Raw genomic sequence first — 25,114 nt, forward strand, 5'->3', positions numbered from 1 at the left:
ACAATGACATTTATTAATTAGTAGACCAGAAAATGAAAACAGAAATATTGAATGATAAAGGTCTTTGGTAAAATGGTAAAGGACCCGTCCGTAGTTCACATTTGGAGGGTAGCGGACTACCCATGGCATATCCTGCCTGAAGATGAAGGCAGGGGCGCAACCGACCCCCGGGGAGGTGTGGACAGATGAAGGACCCCGGGGAGGTGTGGAAAGAAGAAGGACACCCCCGGGGAGGTGTAGACAGATGAAGAACCCCCGGGGAGGTGTGGACAGATGAAGGACACCCCCGGGGAGGTGTGGAAAGAAGAAAGACACCCCCGGGGAGGTGTAGACAGATGAAGAACCCCCGGGGAGGTGTGGACAGATGAAGGACCCCCGGGGAGGTGTGGACAGATGAAGGACACCCCCAGGAAGGTGTGGTCAGATGAAGGACCCCCGGGGAGGTGTGGACAGATGAAGGACACCCCCAGGAAGGTGTGGTCAGATGAAGGACCCCCAGGGAGGTGTGGTCAGATGAAGGACACCCCCAGGAAGGTGTGGTCAGATGAAGGACACCCCCAGGAAGGTGTGGTCAGATGAAGGACCCCCGGGGAGGTGTGGACAGATGAAGGACACCCCCAGGAAGGTGTGGTCAGATGAAGGACACCCCCAGGAAGGTGTGGTCAGATGAAGGACCCCCAGGGAGGTGTGGTCAGATGAAGGACACCCCCAGGAAGGTGTGGTCAGATGAAGGACCCCCGGGGAGGTGTGGACAGATGAAGGACACCCCCAGGAAGGTGTGGTCAGATGAAGGACCCCCAGGGAGGTGTGGTCAGATGAAGGACACCCCCAGGAAGGTGTGGTCAGATGAAGGACCCCCGGGGAGGTGTGGACAGATGAAGGACACCCCCAGGAAGGTGTGGTCAGATGAAGGACCCCCAGGGAGGTGTGGTCAGATGAAGGACACCCCCGGGGAGGTGTGGACAGATGAAGGACCCCCGGGGAGGTGTGGACAGATGAAGGACACCCCCGGGGAGGTGTGGACAGATGAAGGACCCCCCCAGGGAGGTGTGGACAGATGAAGGACACCCCCAGGGAGGTGTGGACAGATGAAGGACCCCCCCAGGAAGATGTGGACAGATGAAGGACACCCCCGGGGAGGTGTGGACAGATGAAGGACACCCCCGGGGAGGTGTGGACAGATGAAGGACACCCCCGGGGAGGTGTGGTCAGATGAAGGACACCCCCAGGAAGATGTGGACAGATGAAGGACACCCCGAGGAAGGTGTGGACAGATGAAGGACACCCCCAGGAAGATGTGGACAGATGAAGGACACCCCCGGGGAGGTGTGGACAGATGAAGGACACCCCCAGGAAGATGTGGACAGATGAAGGACACCCCCAGGAAGGTGTGGACAGATGAAGGACACCCCCAGGAAGATGTGGACAGATGAAGGACACCCCCGGGGAGGTGTGGACAGATGAAGGACACCCCCAGGAAGATGTGGACAGATGAAGGACACCCCCAGGAAGGTGTGGACAGATGAAGGACACCCCCAGGAAGATGTGGACAGATGAAGGACACCCCCGGGGAGGTGTGGTCAGATAAAGGACACCCCCAGGAAGGTGTGGTCAGATAAAGGACACCCCCAGGAAGGTGTGGACAGATGAAGGACCCCCGGGGAGGTGTGGACAGATGAAGGACACCCCCAGGAAGATGTGGACAGATGAAGGACACCCCCGGGGAGGTGTGGTCAGATAAAGGACACCCCCAGGAAGATGTGGACAGATGAAGGACACCCCCAGGAAGGTGTGGACAGATGAAGGACACCCCCAGGAAGATGTGGACAGATGAAGGACACACCCGGGGAGGTGTGGTCAGATAAAGGACACCCCCAGGAAGGTGTGGACAGATGAAGGACCCCCGGGGAGGTGTGAACAGATGAAGGACACCCCCAGGAAGATGTGGACAGATGAAGGACACCCCCGGGGAGGTGTGGACAGATGAAGGACACCCCCAGGAAGATGTGGACAGATGAAGGACACCCCTGGGGAGGTGTGGTCAGATGAAGGACACCCCCAGGAAGATGTGGACAGATGAAGGACACCCCCAGGAAGGTGTGGACAGATGAAGGACACCCCCTGGAAGATGTGGACAGATGAAGGACACCCCTGGGGAGGTGTGGACAGATGAAGGACACCCCCAGGAAGGTGTGGACAGATGAAGGACACCCCCAGGAAGATGTGGACAGATGAAGGACACCCCCGGGGAGGTGTGGACAGATGAAGGACACCCCCAGGAAGATGTGGACAGATGAAGGACACCCCCAGGAAGATGTGGACAGACGAAGGACACCCCCGGGGAGGTGTGGACAGATGAAGGACACCCCCGGGGAGGTGTGGACAGATGAAGGACCCCCGGGGAGGTGTGGACAGATGAAGGACACCCCCGGGGAGGTGTAGACAGATGAAGAACCCCCGGGGAGGTGTGGACAGATGAAGGACCCCCGGGGAGGTGTGGACAGATGAAGGACACCCCCAGGAAGGTGTGGTCAGATGAAGGACCCCCGGGGAGGTGTGGACAGATGAAGGACCCCCCCAGGGAGGTGTGGTCAGATGAAGGACACCCCCGGGGAGGTGTTGACAGATGAAGGACCCCCCCAGGGAGGTGTGGACAGATGAAGGACACCCCCAGGAAGGTGTGGTCAGATGAAGGACCCCCGGGGAGGTGTGGACAGATGAAGGACCCCCCCAGGAAGGTGTGGACAGATGAAGGACACCCCCGGGGAGGTGTGGACAGATGAAGGACCCCCCCAGGGAGGTGTGGACAGATGAAGGACACCCCCAGGGAGGTGTGGACAGATGAAGGACCCCCCCAGGAAGATGTGGACAGATGAAGGACACCCCCGGGGAGGTGTGGACAGATGAAGGACACCTCCGGGGAGGTGTGGTCAGATGAAGGACACCCCCAGGAAGATGTGGACAGATGAATTACACCCCCAGGAAGGTGTGGACAGATGAAGGACACCCCCAGGAAGATGTGGACAGATGAAGGACACCCCCAGGAAGGTGTGGACAGATGAAGGACACCCCCAGGAAGATGTGGACAGATGAAGGACACCCCCGGGGAGGTGTGGTCAGATAAAGGACACCCCCAGGAAGGTGTGGTCAGATAAAGGACACCCCCAGGAAGGTGTGGACAGATGAAGGACCCCCGGGGAGGTGTGGACAGATGAAGGACACCCCCAGGAAGGTGTGGACAGATGAAGGACCCCCGGGGAGGTGTGAACAGATGAAGGACACCCCCAGGAAGATGTGGACAGATGAAGGACACCCCCGGGGAGGTGTGGACAGATGAAGGACACCCCCGGGGAGGTGTGGACAGATGAAGGACCCCCCCAGGAAGGTGTGGACCAGAGATGCTCACAAGTCTCTGAGCTAGAGTCCAAGTCAAGTCTCAAGTCTCTGAGCTAGAGTCCAAGTCAAGTCTCAAGTCTTTGAGCTAGAGTCCAAGTCAAGTCTCAAGTCTCTGAGCTATAGTCCAAGTCAAGTCTCAAGTCTCTTGTGGTTATAAGTGTTGCATCACGTACAGCGACCCATCCAGGTTGCTTAGAACACTGCATAGCTTTATGTAAGGAATTCAAAGCTTGTAATATGTTAGGTTACACTTTATTTCGATAGTTCACTTTAGACATTCTACTAACCATGTACATTTTCAACTACATGTCAACTAACTCTCATTAGAGTATTAGTAGACTGTAGTAGACTGTCAGGTTATGATGTGGGTTCGGGTTTGGAGAACAAGTTGACTTGTAGTTGCCAAGTTACTTATAGTCAGTAGAATATCTGTTGGGGAACCAACAAAATAAGATATTATAATATATAATTAGCAGATATTAAGCAGACAGCCTACTAATACTCTCATTAGAGTTAGTTGACATATAGCTGCAAAGTTACTTATAGTTAGTAGAATGTATAAAGTGGACTATCAAAATAAAGTGGTACCATATGTTATTATGACTCCTTTATCTATTAGCATACAGTATCAGCTTTGATTTTGGTATATAATCAGTGTAAACAGGCTATTGCAACATGACAAAAACACCAAGAATGCTTTACTTTTAGTTAATTTTTTTATTTTGCCTTGTAGCTTGAACATACCAAGACATAAGACCAAATATAGAAAATGATTTAACTCGCAACACTAAAATTGACACACTCCTATTTAGTGCAAAACATCAGTGTAGCTAAATGCCAATAAACTATTGCATCCAAATGAAATTTTTAACACTACAGTGCACTTCCAAAACATTAAAATGCTCAAAATCTTTAGTGTAAATGTGAAGCAACTGACCAACTTATGGCATGTAACTTGTTAAGAACAAAATGTTTAGAAATAAAAAAATCAAAAGGGTGAGATCAGACTGGTTAACCTTCTCTTCTCTCAACACACTAGGTATGGGCCACAAAACATTTCTGGCTTCTTCTGGCTGCACTGCCTATGCAACTAATCATAGCTTATATACTGTGTCTGTAAGTCAACACATCCCAGACTCTCAAACCAGTGTAACGTTATAACTAAATGAAACAGTAACGTTACATGATCAACAATAAACCTGTTTGTAGACAACGGGCAGCCAGCGGCACGTAAATGATTAACGTTACGTTAATCGACCACCACAAGTTTGGCAATTAAAGAAACGCTCATTCATATTTCATAAGGAAGACAGTCGGAGTTAACCTCTCGTAACGTTAGGTAGCTAAAGCAATAAGCAAGCTAACGGTAGATGGTCAATGCTGAGCTAAACATGTTTACTCACCTATCAGGGTGCGTTTTCAGATGCCTGATAAAATTAGATGTGGTTGAGCCAGAATCTTTTATCGTGATACTGCATATTTTGCATTGAGCGCTTCTTTTGAGCGCGTCTTGTTTGAAGTTTTTGAACCCAAAGCTAACGATGAATGGCACAGCAACGGCCGGTGCTGTCAAACTTTTTGTTTGTTATCCTCTCATGTGCGGTCGCGCGCGCGCTGCCAGCAATAGGCCACGTAGTACGTGGTTACGTAGGCAGGTTACAGGTAACGGAGGGAGGGGGATAACAGCGAGCTCATCAGACGTTTCCTAAAAATAAACATTGTTCACGAGTCCCGCAGCTCGAGTCCGAGTCGAGTCTGAAGTCTTTCGAGGACGAGTCTCAAGTCGAGTCTGAAGTCACTGTGTGTGGGACTTAAGTCGCACTCGAGTCCGAGTCTCAAACTCGAGTCCCCATCTCTGGTGTGGACAGATGAAGGACACCCCCGGGGAGGTGTGGACAGATGAAGGACCCCCCCAGGGAGGTGTGGACAGATGAAGGACACCCCCGGGGAGGTGTGGACAGATGAAGGACCCCCCCAGGAAGATGTGGACAGATGAAGGACACCCCCGGGGAGGTGTGGACAGATGAAGGACACCCCCGGGGAGGTGTGGTCAGATGAAGGACACCCCCAGGAAGATGTGGACAGATGAAGGACACCCCCAGGAAGGTGTGGACAGATGAAGGACACCCCCAGGAAGATGTGGACAGATGAAGGACACCCCCGGGGAGGTGTGGACAGATGAAGGACACCCCCAGGAAGATGTGGACAGACGAAGGACACCCCCGGGGAGGTGTGGACAGATGAAGGACACCCCCAGGAAGGTGTGGACAGATGAAGGACACCCCCAGGAAGGTGTGGACAGATGAAGGACACCCCCAGGAAGATGTGGACAGATGAAGGACACCCCCGGGGAGGTGTGGTCAGATAAAGGACACCCCCAGGAAGGTGTGGTCAGATAAAGGACACCCCCAGGAAGGTGTGGACAGATGAAGGACCCCCGGGGAGGTGTGGACAGATGAAGGACCCCCGGGGAGGTGTGGACAGATGAAGGACCCCCCCCAGGGAGGTGTGGTCAGATGAAGGACACCCCCGGGGAGGTGTTGACAGATGAAGGACCCCCCCAGGGAGGTGTGGACAGATGAAGGACACCCCCAGGAAGGTGTGGTCAGATGAAGGACACCCCCAGGAAGGTGTGGACAGATGAAGGACCCCCGGGGAGGTGTGGACAGATGAAGGACCCCCGGGGAGGCGTGGACAGATGAAGGACCCCCGGGGGGTGTGGACAGATGAAGGACCCCCGGGGAGGTGTGGACAGATGAAGGACCCCCGGGGAGGTGTGGACAGATGAAGGACCCCCGGGGGGTGTGGACAGATGAAGGACACCCCCGGGGAGGTGTGGACAGATGAAGGACACCCCCGGGGAGGTGTGGACAGATGAAGGACACCCCCGGGGAGGTGTGGACAGATGAAGGACACCCCCGGGGAGGTGTGGACAGATGAAGGACACCCCCAGGGAGGTGTGGACAGATGAAGGACACCCCCAGGAAGATGTGGACAGATGAAGGACACCCGGGGAGGTGTGGACAGGGACCATCCTGGAGGTGGTGGGGAGGATGAAGGTGAATGTTGGCGTTATCATCTGCGAACTCAAACATTTGTAAGTAACAATCTTTTATACTTCAAGTATTAGATAATGAGTGGATAGACCAGAAAGTAATAAGTGACATAACATTGAGTCTTCCTGGCAGAACTTTACGCTAAAGCTTTCATTTCTGATGAACATAGCAAGCATAGCAAAGTTGTGTGTTTGCAACGACGGCTCTCGACCTCTGGTTGGATTAAATTAAATCATTACAATGCAAATTAAATAAATTTCAAATCATAAAAATGTAAAAGTTAAATAAATCATTTAAAAACAAAAAAACATCCAAATAAAAAAACGTACTAATTAATTAAATTATAAAAATGTAAAATTGAAATAAAGAATTTTCAAATAAATACAATAAAAACAAAACTTATCAATAATTAACTAAATCAAATAATTTCAAAACAAAAACCATAAAAATAAAAACACTTTCTAAATAACTAAATCATAAAAATAAAAAACAATCAATCAAAATAAAATCCTTCATAAATCATAAAAACCAGAGAACCGCAAACATACGAATGTGTTGTTAAATTATCAAAATATTAACTTGAAATGTGTGCGCGTTACGCGTGGTTGGTTGGTGGGTCAGCTGACGTGTGGCGGGCTTGAACTGACCAATGGGAGTTGATGATCTTGCAGAGCGCCAGTTCACAACACATGCGCAGGTTTGCCTGATGATCCGACAGAACCGAGGGAGGCGTTCGCATAGGGTCCACCTCACAGTTCTCCTCAGACTCGTACAGCGCTCGGATAAACTCTCCTGTGGAGAAGACCTTCATCATCATCATCATCATCATCCTCACACACACACTCCACCTCACAGTTCTCCTCAGACTCGTACAGCGCTCGGATAAACTCTCCTGTGGAGAAGACCTTCATCATCATCATCATCATCCTCATCATCCTCACACACACACTCCACCTCACAGTTCTCCTCAGACTCGTACAGCGCTCGGATAAACTCTCCTGTGGAGAAGACCTTCATCATCATCATCATCATCATCATCATCCTCACACACACACTCCACCTCACAGTTCTCCTCAGACTCGTACAGCGCTCGGATAAACTCTCCTGTCGAGAAGACCTTCATCATCATCATCATCATCCTCACACACACACTCCACCTCACAGTTCTCCTCAGACTCGTACAGCGCTCGGATAAACTCTCCTGTCGAGAAGACCTTCATCATCATCATCATCATCCTCACACACACACACTCCACCTCACAGTTCTTCTCAGACTCGTACAGCGCTCGGATAAACTCTCCTGTGGAGAAGACCTTCATCATCATCATCCTCCTCACACACACACTCCACCTCACAGTTCTCCTCAGACTCGTACAGCGCTCGGATAAACTCTCCTGTGGAGAAGACCTTCTTCATCATCATCCTCCTCACACACACACACTCCACCTCACAGTTCTCCTCAGACTCGTACAGCGCTCGGATAAACTCTCCTGTCGAGAAGACCTTCATCATCATCATCATCATCATCCTCACACACACACTCCACCTCACAGTTCTCCTCAGACTCGTACAGCGCTCGGATAAACTCTCCTGTCGAGAAGACCTTCATCATCATCATCCTCCTCACACACACACACTCCACCTCACAGTTCTCCTCAGACTCGTACAGCGCTCGGATAAACTCTCCTGTCGAGAAGACCTTCATCATCATCATCATCATCCTCACACACACACACTCCACCTCACAGTTCTCCTCAGACTCGTACAGCGCTCGGATAAACTCTCCTGTGGAGAAGACCTTCATCATCATCATCCTCCTCGCACACACACTCCACCTCACAGTTCTCCTCAGACTCGTACAGCGCTCGGATAAACTCTCCTGTGGAGAAGACCTTCATCATCATCATCCTCCTCACACACACACACTCCACCTCACAGTTCTCCTCAGACTCGTACAGCGCTCGGATAAACTCTCCTGTCGAGAAGACCTTCATCATCATCATCATCATCCTCACACACACACACTCCACCTCACAGTTCTCCTCAGACTCGTACAGCGCTCGGATAAACTCTCCTGTGGAGAAGACCTTCATCATCATCATCCTCCTCGCACACACACTCCACCTCACAGTTCTCCTCAGACTCGTACAGCGCTCGGATAAACTCTCCTGTGGAGAAGACCTTCATCATCATCATCCTCCTCACACACACACACTCACCAATGGTGTCCTTCAGGTATCGATGCGCTATGAGCTTCAGGAACTCCTCGATGGCTTTGGTTGCCAGTGTGTTTTCTCTGAAGATCAGATGCTCTCGGTCCATGAAGCGATCGACCTCAGTCATGGCCATATCCGACAGGAAGTCCTGAAACCCCCCCACACACACACACACACGCCTGACGTGAGTCACATGACCACTCGAGTATCATTGACTAAACTTTTATGATGGATAGATGCACTTTTATGATTTTTACGTCACTCACACACACACACACACACACACCTTGGCCTTGCCAGTGCTCTGCAGGATGTGCACCAGCGCACACGCCACCTCCTCTTTGCTCTTGGCGCTCAGCAGCGGCTCCAGAACTCCACACAGCGTCCTGTAGTTGTTGGTCACGTACTCGGCGAACTCCTTGTAGAGCTCCATGGGCAGGATGTTCATGCTCTGGTATCGAGACTTGAGTCGCAGCGAAGCGTTGATGATCTTGCCGCCGCCGGAACCTTTAGCCAGAGCGCTGGGCTGGAGCACCGGGTACCACTGCTCCACGAACTGGCGGCCCGTGAGGCTGGGGATCGGGATGCTGACCAGACCCAGATACGTGCTCTTCTCCTGACACACACACACACACACACACATGCTGGTTATCTACAGGAGTGACAGGGTTCAGGGTCCTCAGGAGTGACAGGGGTCAGGGGTCCTCAGGGGCCCACAGGGGTGACAGGGGTCCTCAGGAGTGAAAGGGGTCAGGGGTCCTCAGGGGTGACAGGGGTCAGGGGCCCACAGGGGTGACAGGGGTCCTCAGGAGTGACAGGGGCCCACAGGGGTGACAGGGGTCCTCAGGAGTGAAAGGGGTCAGGGGTCCTCAGGGGTGACAGGGGTCAGGGGCCCACAGGGGTGACAGGGGTCCTCAGGAGTGACAGGGGTCAGGGGCCCACAGGGGTGACAGGGGTCCTCAGGGGTGACAAGGGTCAGGGGCCCACAGGGGTGACAGGGGTCCTCAGGGGTGACAGGGGTCAGGGGCCCACAGGGGTGACAGGGGTCCTCAGGAGTGACAGGGGTCAGGGGCCCACAGGGGTGACAGGTGTCAGGGGCCCACAGGGGTGACAGGGGTCAGGGGCCCACAGGGGTGACAGGGGTCCTCAGGGGTGACAGGGGTCAGGGGCCCACAGGGGTGACAGGGGTCCTCAGGGGTGACAGGGGTCAGGGGCCCGCAGGGGTGACAGGGTTACGGGGTCCTCAGGAGTGACAGGGGCCCTCAGGAGTGACAGGGCTCAGGGGCCCACTGGAGTGACAGGGTTACGGGGTCCTCAGGAGTGACAGGGGCCCTCAGGAGTGACAGGGGTCAGGGGCCCACTGGAGTGACAGGGGTCCTCAGGAGTGACAGGGGTCCTCAGGGGTGACAGGGGTCCTCAGGGGTGACAGGGGTCCTCAGGAGTGACAGGGGTCCTCAGGGGTGACAGGGGTCCTCAGGGGTGACAGGGGTCCTCAGGAGTGACAGGGGTCCTCAGGGGTGACAGGGGTCCTCAGGGGTGACAGGGGTCCTCAGGAGTGACAGGGGTCCTCAGGAGTGACAGGGGTCCTCAGGGGTGACAGGGGTCCTCAGGAGTGATAGGGGTCCTCAGGAGTGACAGGGGTCCTCAGGAGTGACAGGGGTCCTCAGGGGTGACAGGGGTCCTCAGGAGTGATAGGGGTCCTCAGGGGTGACAGGGGTCAGGGGCCCACTGGAGTGACAGGGTTACGGGGCCCTCAGGAGTGACAGGGTTACGGGGCCCTCAGGGGCTGCGAGGGAATGACTGGGGTCTTAAATAAATAATTGACTAATTTGATAAACATAAAGATTAGTAAAATGAGTGAATAAAAATAAAATAAATTATTTAATAAATTTGATTATAAAGGAATAAATTGATAATAACAAATTAATATAATAGATGTAGATAAAATAAATGAAATATTTTATTTAAATAAATAAATAAAAACATGATACATTTGATTAAAAATAAATAAATAAATACAAGTATTTAAGTAAATAAGTACTTAAATAATATATTGATCAATTTTATACAACAAGAATTGTTACAATATTAATTTGATTGATTTTTAAAAATTACTTTAATCATATAAGTTTAATGCATTTATTTGATGACCATCGTTTTTTGGTTATACATTTGTATTATATCATAAAACGCAGAATCCGGAAAAAATCAAACAGACAACAAAGAATTTCACTTCAGAATTTAAAATTCATTGGGCCCTATTAATTAGACAAGCTTTTTGATTATAAAATATTTAGTGCTGGGCAACGATTATTCGCATCCAAAATAAAAGTTTGTGTTTAGATAATATATGTGTGTGTCCTGTGTATAATTATTTTGTATATATAAACACACACATATGCATATATATATTTAAGAAATATTTGCATGTATATACTGTAAATATATTTATATATAATTTATATTATATATGTATATAAATGTAAATATTTTAAATATAAACACATTTTTCTTAAATATATACATGCATGTATATATTGCAAAAACTGCTAATTTTAGAGTGGCCTTTTATTGTGGACAGCCCTAAGGCACACCTGTGCAATAATCCTGCTGTGTAATCAGCATCTTGATACGCCACACCTGTGAGGTGATGGATGATGTCGGCGAAGGAGAAGTGCTCACTAACACAGATTTAGACAGATTTGTGAACAATATTTGAGAGAAATAGGCCTTTTGTGTACGTAGAAAAAGTCTTAGATCTTTGAGTTCAGCTCAGGAAAAATGGGGGCAAAAACAAAAGTGTTGCGTTTATAATTTTGTTCAGTGTATATTCTCTAAAAGCTTAATCTGTGCTATAAAGGCGTCTGATAGTAGAATGAGTTGTACGGATCTGAGACTCTTAGTCTAGTGCGGGCCAGAGATCAAGTGTAGCAGACACACACACACACACACACACCTTCCGCCTCTTCTTGTCGGTCTCCTTGTACAGGTGCAGTCTCTCACACACACTCACACACACACACACACACACACACACACCTTCCGCCTCTTCTTGTCGGTCTCCTTGTACAGGTGCAGTCTCAGGCTTCGGATGGCCGGCAGGTTGTTGAACTCGAAGTGTTCGCCCCAGAACACGGTGTCGGTGCGCGGTTTGCTAGTGGTGCGCGCGTACAGCATGTCGTCCAGACACAGCTCGCAGTAGTAGCGCTTCTTAGCCGGCAGGTCGCGCGCCTCGATGATCCATAGCTTCAGCACATTATCCACACGCCGGCTGTTATCCTGCACACACACACACACACACACACACACAATGAGCAGCTGAAGCTATGAAACATCTGAAACTGTCTGTTCCCGGATGTCGGCGTGTTCGCACCGCAGGAACTAGGAACGATTATAGCTCTAGGAACTCCTTTTGGAGGAACTAATTTACTCCTCCTTCAGAGTCGGTCTAAACTTACAGTGACGTTAGTGTTCTCTGATTGGCCGAACGCACGCCAAACACCAGCACCCGCCAATTTTTTAAAAAGCACACTGATTATAGCATATATATTTACTCCAGAAACTAACTCTAGGAACATGTAAAACAGGGATAGATGGAGCTCTCAACCTAATTCTACGCTGAGGAGAAAATCCAACACAGGTTTGAGGGACCGAGAGAAACATGATGTTGTATTTCTGCTCAGCAACACTGGACATCAGCCACACGCCATACGCTAATAACTTTACATTACCGTCTACTTTCTATGTATAACAGTTCTATATAATAACGTGTTAGACAGGATTGTTAGACAGATCGTAAACTAATGAACAGGAGAATGCGAGCGCTGTGTGTTCAGTCGTTCTCAGCGCCGTCAAAATAAAAGTCTCAACACACGTGGCTTTCGTCACTTCAGAGTTACTAGCGGTGCGAACGCAACCAGGAAAACCTTAGCTCGGTTCCTCGAAGGAAGCCCGTGTGAAGCGCTGCGGTACCTTGTTGGGTTTGATGGCCCGCTGCAGGTTCTCGATCCATTTGTCCCTCTCGGCGGCGGAGCGACACGCGAAACACTTGGTGCCGGACGCCGTCGTCACCTGGAGCACAGAGAGTTAGTGTGTGTGTGTGTGTGTGTGTGTGTGTGTGTGTGCGTGCGTGCGTGCGTGCGTGCGTGTGTGTGTGTGCAAATGTGCGAGTGTGTGTGTGTGTGTGTGTGTGTGTGTGTGTGCGTGCGTGCGTGTGTGTGTGTGTGTGTGTGTGTGTGTGAGCCAGGGATCCTTTATCAGTTAGGCTAGCAGTTATTGATGTAGAATCGAAGAACTTCAAGTGAGCTTTAAGTAATAATTGAAAAGCAAAGTTACCCCCCCCCCATATATATATATATGAAAAATCCGATCCGTGGCTCAAACCCGTGAATGCTCGGCCCCGTGAGTGTTGTGACTGCAGCCGTGGCCGCGCGCACACACACCTCGAAGCAGTACTCCTGGCCGAGGATGCTGGAGTGCACGGGCTTGATGACGGCGTCCTCGTCCAGCGTGAGGTCCAGCGCCTCGGCAGCGCTGCTGGGAGACAGCAGAGACTCGTGCGAGTGCGACTCCTTAAAGCTCTGCATGAGGCGCGTCCTGCACACACACACACACACACAGTTTTATTTATTTATACATTTTAACAAATTACAGCAACCAAGTAAACATTCATTGACAACAACAGTGGCCCAAATAAAAGAGATACAGAAATAGAAAAAGAAAATACATAAAACACTATACAAAAGTAAAATGAAATATATATATATATACTATATATATATATATATTTTTTTTTTTTAAAGGGGTGGTATAATTCCCCTTTTTACAATATGTATAATAAGTAGGGCTGTCAAATGATTAATCGTGATTAATCACATCCAAAATAAAAGTTTTTTTTACATAATATATGTGGGTGCACTGTGTATAATTATTTGATATATATAAATACACACACATGCTTGTATATATTTAAGAAATATTTTCATGTATATACTGTATATAGATTTATATATAATTTATATTATATATAAATATAAATATTTTATATTTAAATAGTATTTTTTTCTTAAATATACATGCATGTGTGTGTATTTATATATATACAAAATAATTATACACAGTGCACCCACATATATTATGTAAAAAAAACTTTTATTTTGGATGTGATTAATCACGATTAATCATTTGACAGCCCTAATAATAAGTCTCTGTTATTCGCAGAGTGTGTTTGTGAAGTTTTAGCTCAAAATATTTTTTACAGCATGTTACAACATGTAGAAGCAACAGGACATTTCTGAATGGTTAGTTGATGAATTTATGTAGCTGATGTGGAGTTAACTCTCTTCAAGTCTTTGATTAGCATATTCTGTGTCATGATAATCTATAAATCGCTCGTGTGGAACTGTTGTAAGACGCCTACAGAGTGACTATCTATATAAATGCCTCATTCATTCATTCATTCATGTAAATTTTAGGGTTCTTGATCTCACTAACCCGGGGGCGGGGTTTATGTAAATTTTAGGGTTCGTGATGTCACTAACCCGGGGACGGGGTTTATGTAAATTTTAGGGTTCATGATGTCACTAACCCGGGGACGGGGTTTATGTAAATTTTAGGGTTCGTGATGTCACTAACCCGGGGACGGGGTTTATGTAAATTGTAGGGTTTGTGATGTCACTAACCCGGGGACGGGGTTTATGTAAATTTTAGGGTTCGTGATGTCACTAACCCGGGGACGGGGTTTATGTAAATTTTAGGGTTCGTGATGTCACTAACCCGGGGACGGGGTTTATGTAAATTTTAGGGTTCGTGATGTCACTAACCCGGGGACGGGGTTTATGTAAATTTTAGGGTTTGTGATGTCACTAACCCAGGGACGGGGTTTATGTAAATTGTAGGGTTCGTGATGTCACTAACCCGGGGACGGGGTTTATGTAAATTTTAGGGTTCGTGATGTCACTAACCCGGGGACGGGGTTTATGTAAATTTTAGGGTTCGTGATGTCACTAACCCGGGGACGGGGTTTATGTAAATTTTAGGGTTCGTGATGTCACTAACCCGGGGACGGGGTTTATGTAAATTTTAGGGTTCGTGATGTCACTAACCCGGGGACGGGGTTTATGTAAATTTTAGGGTTCATGATGTCACTAACCCGGGGACGGGGTTTATGTAAATTTTAGGGTTCGTGATGTCACTAACCCGGGGACGGGGTTTATGTAAATTTTAGGGTTCGTATGTCACTAACCCGGGGGCGGGGTTTATGTAAATTTTAGGGTTTGTGATGTCACTAACCCGGGGACGGGGTTTATGTAAATTTTAGGGTTTGTGATGTCACTAACCCGGGGACGGGGTTTCTGTAAATTTTAGGGTTTGTGATGTCACTAACCCGGGGACGGGGTTTATGTAAATTTTAGGGTTCGTGATGTCACTAACCCGGGGACGGGGTTTATGTAAATTTTAGGGTTTGTGATGTCACTAACCCGGGGACGGGGTTTATGTAAATTTTAGGGTTCGTGATGTCACTAACCCGGGGACGGGGTTTATGTAAATTTTAGGGTTCGTGATGTCACTAACCCGGGGACGGGGTTTATGTAAATTTTAGGGTTCGTATGTCACTAACCCGGGGGCGGGGTTTATGTAAATTTTAGGGTTTGTGATGTCACTAACCCAGGGACGGGGTTTATGTAAATTTTAGGGTTTGTGATGTCACTAACCCGGGGACGGGGTTTATGTAAATTTTAGGGTTCGTGATGTCACTAACCCGGGGACGGGGTTTATGTAAATTTTAGGGTTCGTGATGTCACTAACCCGGGGACGGGGTTTATGTAAATTTTAGGGTTCGTGATGTCACTAACCCGGGGACGGGGTTTATGTAAATTTTAGGGTTCGTGATGTCACTAACCCGGGGACGGGGTTTATGTAAATTTTAGGGTTCGTATGTCACTAACCCGGGGGCGGGGTTTATGTAAATTTTAGGGTTTGTGATGTCACTAACCCAGGGACGGGGTTTATGTAAATTTTAGGGTTTGTGATGTCACTAACCCGGGGACGGGGTTTCTGTAAATTTTAGGGTTCGTGATGTCACTAACCCGGGGGCGGGGTTTATGTAAATTTTAGGGTTCGTGATGTCACTAACCCGGGGACGGGGTTTATGTAAATTTTAGGGTTTGTGATGTCACTAACCCGGGGACGGGGTTTCTGTAAATTTTAGGGTTCGTGATGTCACTAACCCGGGGACGGGCGGCAGTGGCTCAGTGGTTCATGTAGGTTGTCTGCGAACTGAAAGGTTGGTGGTTCAATCCCCGGTTCCACCTGACCAAGTGTCGAGGTGTCCATGAGAAAGACACCTAACCCCGGCTGCTACCGACGACCTTGCATGGCAGACACCGCCGTCGGTGTATGAATGGGTGAATGTGAGGCAAATGTAAAGCGCTTTGGTGGCCATTGGGTCTGTGAAAGCGCTATATAAATGCAGTCCATTTACTAACCCGGGAGGAATGTCATGTAGTCACTATCAGTCGTTTGTTGTAATCCTAAAAAAACGATTCTCTAAAAACAAATATCTCCCTTTGAACTTTGAGCGTTGTAACTTTGCAGATGTTGTTTATGGTCAAACTGCAACATTACACACTAACTAAAGTTAGAAAAGTGAAATCATAATCAACCACCCCTTTAATACAACAGGGAATAAGTAAAAGTTTCACACCAATCAGTTCACCCTCAATGCCTCAATATAATAGGTGGGTGACTAATAGGTGACTAATAGGTGTCCACCTTTGTATGAAGATGACCAGTTTAAGTTGGAGTTGGGCAGTCATATGTCCCAATTTGTAAATAGATATAAGTTTTTCTCTCCATTGACTCATTTTTGGTGGGTGTGGCTTCATTCAATTAATTGTAATAGTTTTTTGTGAACATAATAAGAGTACATGCAAAAAACATCTCAGGTTGACAGACAGAGTTTTCTATATGTGCTGTGACTCACTGAAGCACAATGGGAGTGTGAGTCACTGTATCTGCTGCAGTGTGTGTGTGTGTGTGTGTGTGTAAATATACCTCTCCTGGTCAGCACTGCGGAATCGTGGGAGGATCATGTGGCGAAAGCTTCCTGTGCGGTCGAGTTTGGGTTGACTCTTTGCTCGTTTAATTGATCCTTTCAGACGACGACTTAGAAAACTCTGCGAACACAAACACACACACACACTCATTTCCATGCTGTTATTGTAGTGTGTGATGGTGGAGGATCTCCACTAGAGGGCGACGTGAGCCAGAGATGATGTCCCTGCACCGTGAGTCACCGTGCAGATGCTGCCCACGCAACGCTGCATACGTGTGTGTGTGTGTGTGTGACTCAAACATCAGCTCAGAGCACTTTTAGCACATGCTTAAACTCTTATTAAAGTCATCATGAAATGGAACTCGCAACTGACTTTCCCAGCTAACAAAACTATGATCTATGATCTAAAAATGTTATTTCTGAACGTTTCTCTTGGTTATGTGAACGTTAAAGAAACAATCCATTGTTTCATTCTTCAAACGTTATGAGAACATTACTTTTTAATGTTTTCTGAACGTTCTGAAACAAATAGAAACATTACAAATGTTAGATTAACTAAAACGTTTCAGAAAAAAGGTTCCATAAACACTGTTTTAGTGCTGACGTTTTGAGAAAACGATTAAAGACCTGGGCCCGGTTCCCCAAAACGTTCTTTTCGCTAAGTAGTTCTTAACCTATTCCTTAGCCTCTCTCTTAACTTTATGGCACGATTCCCGACACGTTCGTACGCTAAGTATATCTTCTGTAAGTCACACTTTCGTAAGGTTGGTCTGGACCATTCGTAAGCTCTCTCTTAGCGTTGTTTGAGCTCAAGACACCAGTCGCCGCCACTGTGCAGCAGTCTTTAGAAACCAGTAAAACCAGCTCGTGTCATTGGTCCGAGGTGTTGCCATGACGACGCTCCTGATCTCGGGAGCGTCCTGACACTGACCTCACACTGACACGAGCTCGAATTAAACACGCAACATCCCCACAAACTCAACTACAGTCTGAAAACATTCATATTCTGCTCTCACGTTTGAAACTATAGTCTCCCAGAGAACAGGGAACGTTCTGCCAAAGTTATGAACAAACGTTCTTTCAGTAACGTTAATAGAACGTTCGTTCAATGTTATCTGGTCTTTAATAATGTTCTCAAAACATTAACAAATAATGTTATTTCTACATCATTCATGGAATTCTTACACACACACACACTCTCTCTCTCTTACACACACACACACACACACACACACACACACACACACACACACACACACACACACACACACACACACACACACACACACACTTTGAACAAATGTTCTATTAATGTTACTGGACGAATGTTTGTTCATAACTTTGAGAGAATGTTCCCTGCTCTCCGGGAATGTCCTTCAGTATTATTAGGAGTGGAGAAAATCCTTACACTAACCTGGATTAAATATGCAAATGAAGTGCCTGAGATGATAAATGGACGACTCTCACTCAATTAAACACACAGCACAATGAGGTCATGTGACAGTATGTAGAACAACTCTACTATATATGCAGTGCACGAGCTGTCCAATCAGAACGCTTTGAGAGGGAGAGGGGGGGTGTCTGTACTCACAGGCTGTCGGAATGGCTGAGTAGGGGCAGTGGGCGGAGTTTCCATGCTTCTCTGCCGCGACGTGGCAAAGCTCTTCCTGCGAGCACGAGCGTGCTCTAGAACACACACACACACACACACACACACACACACACACACACACACACACACACACACACACACACACACACACACACACACACACACACACACACACACACACACACACAGGAGAGAGAGAGAGAGAGAGAGAGAGAGAGAGAGAGGATTATTTACTTAGAGAGTCCACAGAAATCCACAACATACGTGAATACTAGTGTTATTTCGTTAACCAAAACTGCTGAAAAAATGAGTTTTTCCATGACTATGATGAGACGAAATTATTAAACACTGCGACTAAAACTGCTCATGTTTCGCCGCAGGACAGCAGATGTGTGTGACTTCTGTCATCTGTGCAGGACTGTGATATGAAGAGTGTGTGAAGTAACATATTTCTGCAACTGTATGAAAGTGAACAGCACATAACAGGCACAATACTGCTATAAACATTAATATCTATCGGTACAATATGCGTCACATGATTAAACTTACATCATCATTTTTAAACACCTCTGTTTAGACAGTCCACTCTACAACGCGAAATCTGCATCTTCAAATTTATCCACTTTGGAGAGCGTTTTCAAAAAGCTTCGTTTTCATTAATAAAAACTCCGTCTCAGTGTGACGGAAGAGAAAACGGAGAGATAGATGCGTTTTCAAACGAATCGTGTTTGTGTGGACATGGCCTAAAACAACATGCAAAATTGTAGACGAAAAAGATGACTAAGATGCAGTTTTAAAAAAACGCTACCAAAATAACATTTTCTTCAATAAAAAAAGAGGGCAGAAGAAATATTATAGAGTGTTTTTATCAAGCGACTATGAGCGTTCATATTTGCGGTTGCCAGATGAGTTTAAATCCCCCTGGTGTTTTACGTTGCGATCTGGCGTCAGCACTGATGATCTGAAACACACACACACACACACACACGAGCTGGAGTTTATCAGCGTGTTCTTCACGAGACGCCATCAAACCTTCAGTACCTGTAATAAATCTAAACATGATCTCCACTGTATTGTTTGTGATTGTAGTTGCTGAATAAATGCACTTCTCACACACACACACTCACACAGACACACAAACTCACACACTCCCTTACAGACTCACACACACTCGGCTGTGTCTCTCTGGGCTGTTGTCAGTGTTTTGTCTTGTTTTGTGGTGATTCATCCCTCAGGACACCAAACCTTTACAGAACTTACATTCCTAGTGCTATAAATACACTCAGCCTCCATCTCTCTCTCTCTCTCTCTCTCTCTCTCTCTCTCTCTCTTCAGTCCCACATGTTCATGCGCTCTCAGTATAATCACAGCAGAAATGAAGCCAAAGGGTTCACAGACGAGGATTGATTACTTCGCTCTCCATCTACTTTCGAGATCTCCACTTAGACGTCAGTAATACCTGGAGTTTCAGTGCGCTGGCGTTCACACACTCGTCTCAGAGGAGGATCGTGACTCTCTAAGAACTCGACCTGCATCTCTGTCATGGACACTCAGATCAGGAGAGCATGTGACTGATCAGATGATGGAGATATGGAGAACAGGACATCGATCTTCACACATGAAGCTGCGTCCACACAATCAGTTAGACCCCGCCCACTCATATAGCCTCCGCCCACTTACATAGTCTCCGCCCACCCTTATAGTCTCCGCCCACTCACATAGTCTCCGCCAACCCATACAATCTACGCCCGCTTACATAGTCTCCGCCCACCCATACAGTCTCCGCCCACTTACATAGTCTCCGCCCACCCATATAGTCTCCGCCCATTCACATAGTCTCCGCCCACCCATACAATCTACGCCTAAGTCAAGTCACCTTCATTTATACAGTGCTTTTAACAATGTAGATTGTTTCAAAGCAGCTTTACAGTGATAATAGGAAATTAAAGTAACAGAGAGGGTTTTGGCTTTACAGCAGCTCTAGAATAAAGTTATTGTCCAGCTTAAGTTAGTTTTGATTGATTCTCTTTCGTTGCAAAGATCATTAGATCATTCACTTAGCTGCCGCTTACACGACACAGTTTTAACTGAAAACAGAAAACTTTTCAATGCGTTCTGGCCGTTCATTTGCACCACAACAGTGTTTGGTGGCCCACTCACATAGTCTCCGCCCACTCACATAGTCTCCGCCCACTCACATAGTCTCCGCCCACTCACATAGTCTCCGTCCACTCACATAGTCTCCGTCCACTCATATAATCTCCGCCTATTTACATAGTCTCCGCCTACCCATATAGCCTCCGCCCACTCACATAGTCTCCGCCCATTCACATAATATCCACCTACCCATATAGCCTCCGTCCACTCAGATAATCTCCACCTATTTACATAGTCTCCGCCTACCCATATAGCCTCCGCCCACTCACATAGTCTCCGCCTACCCATTTAGCCTCCGTCCACTCAGATAATCTCCGCCTATTTACAGTCTCCGCCTACCCATATAGCCTCCGCCCACTCACATAGTCTCCGCCTACCCATATAGCCTCCGCCCACTCACATAGTCTCCGCCTACCCATATAGCCTCCGTCCACTCAGATAATCTCCGCCTATTTACAGTCTCCGCCTACCCATATAGCCTCCGCCCACTCACATAGTCTCCGGCCACTCATATAGCCTCCGCCCACTTATATAATCTCTCCCTATTTACATAGTCTCCGCCTACCCATATAGCCTCCGGCCACTTATATAATCTCTGCCTATTTACATAGTCTCCTCCTACCCATATAGCCTCCGCCCACTCACATAGTCTCCGGCCACTCATATAGCCTCCGCCCACCCATATGGCCTCCGCCCACTCATATAATCTCCGCCTATTCACAGTCTCCACCCACTCATAGAGCCTCCGCCCACTTATGTAATCTCCGCCTATTCACATAGTCTCCGCCCACTCATAGAGCCTCCGCCCACTTATGTAATCTCTGCCAATTCACATAGTCTCCGCCCACTCATAGAGCCTCCGCCCACTTATATAATCTAATTATATAAACAGCCTAGCAACTGCATAGCAACACCCTGCCCACCATTCCAGCATCACGGCAGTGAGTCGAACAGCATTTTCCGCTCAACACAGAGACACATCAGGGATTGTGTGTAACGTCACTCGATGTCTTTGATCAGATGTTTGGTGGCGCTGCTGAATCAGGACAGCCGTTCATAATCCGTTATGAGTTTATCGTCACTTCCTCCAATGACGGGGATCTTACAGGATTAAGAGATTTGTGTGGCAGGAATAGTTTTGGGAATATCAGTCATGCTCCGCTGTGTGATCTATAAACACGAGTTAATCATCTGCGTCTGATCTCATTCCAGCCGGCATCAATTACACTAATAATACAAACACCAGATCACGGCAGATGCTTGAGAAGGAAAACAGCTGAAACATCAGACCATCACAGTCAGGAATCCAGGGATATGAGGATACGCCAGCTTCTAAACATCTCACTGAATCCACACTCGCAGAAGAATCATTTTTCCCAATCCACCCCCCCCCCCCCATTTTAATTACTTCTGGGTTCCTGTATTAATGGCTAAATAAATTTTAGTAACCGAAAAGTATATTTAATCAAAAACCTGTAGTCAATAAATGTTTCCCTTAAAACTCATCTTTGATCACCAAAATTACATAATTAAAAGTTTTTTCCTTGATAAAAATGTCTTCATTTCTTAAAATATCTTGAATGTAACTCGACACCCTTGCCTCATTTAGTATGCGTGGTTCTATGAATATGCAAATGAGCCCCGCCTCCACTCACTCCCTCAGCTCAGAGATCCACTGGTTGACGATCACACGTTGATCTGATTGGTTACAAGGTCGTTTGTGACGTCAGAAACACCAGCGATTTCAAACCGTGTTTTTGAGACTGTCTTTGGTTCACTGCAGTTTTAAGGAGGAAATACTCAGCAATGCTGTCGACTTATGAACTTACACATGGTGTGTCTTAAAGCGTATTAAAAACACCACATAGACACATAAACAACATTAAACGCTGGATTTTAAAGGGGGACTTTAATTTAATTAAAAATCAATAGCATGTCTAATGAAGTAAATGCATAAAAGATTTAAACAATTAATTATTAGTTATTTATTAAAGGCACAATATGTAAGAATTTTTCGCCACAAGAGGGCGCTAGGGTTGTGCCGATGGACGATATCATCGTCCATCATGATGGCTGACAGACATCACGATGTTTAGACGGCATCGGCTAAACATCGTGTGTCCCGTTTCCATGGTGACGCGTCATGCTTGGCACGTGATTCACCACAGCCAAAATAGCGCTGTATGACAGATTTAGCGCTTTTATTTCTAAATATTAACAAACTTGCTTACCATGTCATGAACTATCTTCTATTCCGATTCTCAAATATGTGTAGGCCTAAGTGAGTTTTTGTTGTTTAAAAAAACGTTATTAATGATCTTCTGTAACGTGAGATGGGCGCCGTGTTTGGACCGCAGTTCAGAGATTCCTGTCTGTTGGATTTATTACAGCGCGTGAATTCACCAGTTTCTCCCGAAATACATGAAAGTAAGTGGCGGGTGAACTGGGAGAAAACATTAGTTGACATTATAGTTATTTACTGCTACACTGTGTCTCTCTGATATGAATAAAAACCGTTGTCAAATATATTTGAATGGGTTGTTATTGCTGCTTCCATTGACACCATTGTGTATTTTACAAACTATAAATGTATTGTTTTGCTATAGATTATATGTATTTAAATGTCTGAAACCTAAAATAAACATTATGTGGTTAAAAACACTGAACAGTTGTGATATAGCCTATGACAAACGCTGGGCGCGTCCGTCTTTGGCTCAGCGCCAGCCATAGCGCGAAAGCACGCAGTTTGAATCTGCCAGTTATGTCACGTCACTGTATATTCGCTGCTGCAGAGCTGCCGACATCGAAATTGCTGATGAGCTATAGAGGATAATATCTAGTGGAAAATAAAAATGAGAATATTACGAAAATATCCCCCCCCCCGATGTCATCGTCCATCGCGATGTTTCAATGTAGACATCGTCTGATGCCAAATTGGTGGACATCGCCCAACCCAAGAGGGCGCAGTTTCCAACAATAACACAGGCGTAGGTTGATGACGCAGTGATGAGCTGAAAGATGGGACTTGCTGATGGATCTAATAATGTTTATGGATGAGTGCAAACATTCATGTTTTTTAACATTACAGTGTTATGAAGCAGGTCGCGATTGCTAAAGAGACAGATATCACACGCGAATCCCGCGGATATAAAGGAATAAGGACATTTAATTCTACCGAACCACCGCAAGTGCTGGATTACTCACACAGGTCAGTTTATTAGACGAATTAAACTTGAGGGAACGCAGCGCTGCTTCACTCGGTCTAACGTTACACTATCACACTAAACATCATTTAAATGTGTGTTGAAAGTTATAATGTTATACTACGTGTTAGTTCGTTTGCTATACGAGACTAGCAGTGAGCTAGATCAACATTAGAATAACATACTGACCATATTCTAACATTTCATCATGTTGAGCTAACGTTATATAACATTGATTTGATTTATGTACATTTGCTCACCTGTCTAATAAAGCTGTCAAGTCGTGACTCGTGAAGCTCTGTCGAGTCCAAGTTAGCCGCGGACGCTAGCTCTCGGCATCTCAAAAACGCCACGCTGATGTTGATCCTCATTTTAGTTCTCCTTGTTTGTCCCAAAGTCTGCTTGCCATGGTCTATGTTTGAAAGAAACGAGAACTGCGTGCCGCTAAACGTTACGCACTACGCAGTTGTCCACGTCTGTCGCCATGGTTACGTCATGGCTATGGCAGTATGAACGGAAACCGAGAATAGCGCGGATATTGCGTCATTGACAGGCGACATTTTTTTCCAGGATGGCCACTTATTTAAAATTGGAATTTCTCTGAAATAAAAAATCTTTGGAGACTTTTGGGATATTGTAAGTACACAACTGCAGGAAATATATCACACTGTGCAAGTGATTTTTGGATATTTTATTACAAAATTCTTACATATTGTACCTTTAATTCATAAATTGAATTAAGTATAATAATAATCAATTATTATTTCTCAATAGTTTATACATTTCTACAGTAATAGTGTAACAGTTATGATTAGTTTCATTGTGTTCTGGTTCAGTTTTGTTGCTGTTCCCTGTCATCTGTGTGTTGATCTAGTTTCTCAGTTAGTCACTAATATAGTTCACCTGTTGTTCATTAGTTTCCTCGTTTAAACCCTGACTTCTGTCTGTTCTTCATCTTTATGTCGAGTGGATGTAGTCCTGTGATCTCCTGAGTTTTGATTTTCTTAATAAAGACTTTGAATCATTACTTCCTCATGTGTTTTAACTAGAACACACCAGAAACATGATGAGCAGGGCCCTATGAAATGTTTTACTCTTTCAAAAATGGTCTGTTTGAATTTTTCTGGATTTATGACTTAATAGAAGTACGTATATTATCAAAAATGTTCCTCCACAATTTCTCATGACTTCAATGCAGGTTTGATTTGTAATTCTCATTAGATCCACTACAGTTTTAAAGGGGTCATCGGATGCAAAATTCTCTTTTATATGGTGTTTGCATATAAATGTGTGTGTGCAGTGTGTGGACACAACCACCATACACTGAAGAAAACCATTCACTCCTTTTTTTAATCCTCAAAAAGCCTAAACACTCTCAATAATCAAGCCGTTTGGATTTTCTGAGAACTATGATGTCA

At 46.5% G+C, this 25,114-nt stretch overlaps 1 protein-coding gene across 2 annotated transcripts in view; it reads right to left on the reverse strand.

Annotated features, from left to right (window-relative positions):
• syngap1a (synaptic Ras GTPase activating protein 1a) overlaps window positions 1–25,114 on the reverse strand; it is a 77,295-nt gene that overhangs the window by 17,133 nt on the left and 35,048 nt on the right. Inside the window, exons 1-9 of one of the 2 annotated variants that reach the window (XM_056260268.1) lie at window positions 19,796–19,883; window positions 18,316–18,410; window positions 16,724–16,845; window positions 13,111–13,264; window positions 12,641–12,739; window positions 11,708–11,947; window positions 8,955–9,284; window positions 8,672–8,816; window positions 7,100–7,244 (exon numbers count right to left, since the gene is read on the reverse strand). In XM_056260268.1, the coding sequence (XP_056116243.1) occupies window positions 7,100–7,244; window positions 8,672–8,816; window positions 8,955–9,284; window positions 11,708–11,947; window positions 12,641–12,739; window positions 13,111–13,264; window positions 16,724–16,845; window positions 18,316–18,410; window positions 19,796–19,880 (1,415 nt within the window). In that variant the 5' untranslated portion in view covers window positions 19,881–19,883. Of the gene's footprint in view, window positions 1–7,099; window positions 7,245–8,671; window positions 8,817–8,954; window positions 9,285–11,707; window positions 11,948–12,640; window positions 12,740–13,110; window positions 13,265–16,723; window positions 16,846–18,315; window positions 18,411–19,795; window positions 19,884–25,114 lie in introns of those variants that run through there. The other variant, XM_056260267.1, reaches the window with a different exon arrangement.

This window comes from Rhinichthys klamathensis, unplaced genomic scaffold (assembly GCF_029890125.1).
Source record: "Rhinichthys klamathensis goyatoka isolate OS25496 unplaced genomic scaffold, OSU_Roscu_1.1 h1tg000176l_1, whole genome shotgun sequence".
NCBI lineage: Eukaryota > Metazoa > Chordata > Actinopteri > Cypriniformes > Leuciscidae > Rhinichthys > Rhinichthys klamathensis.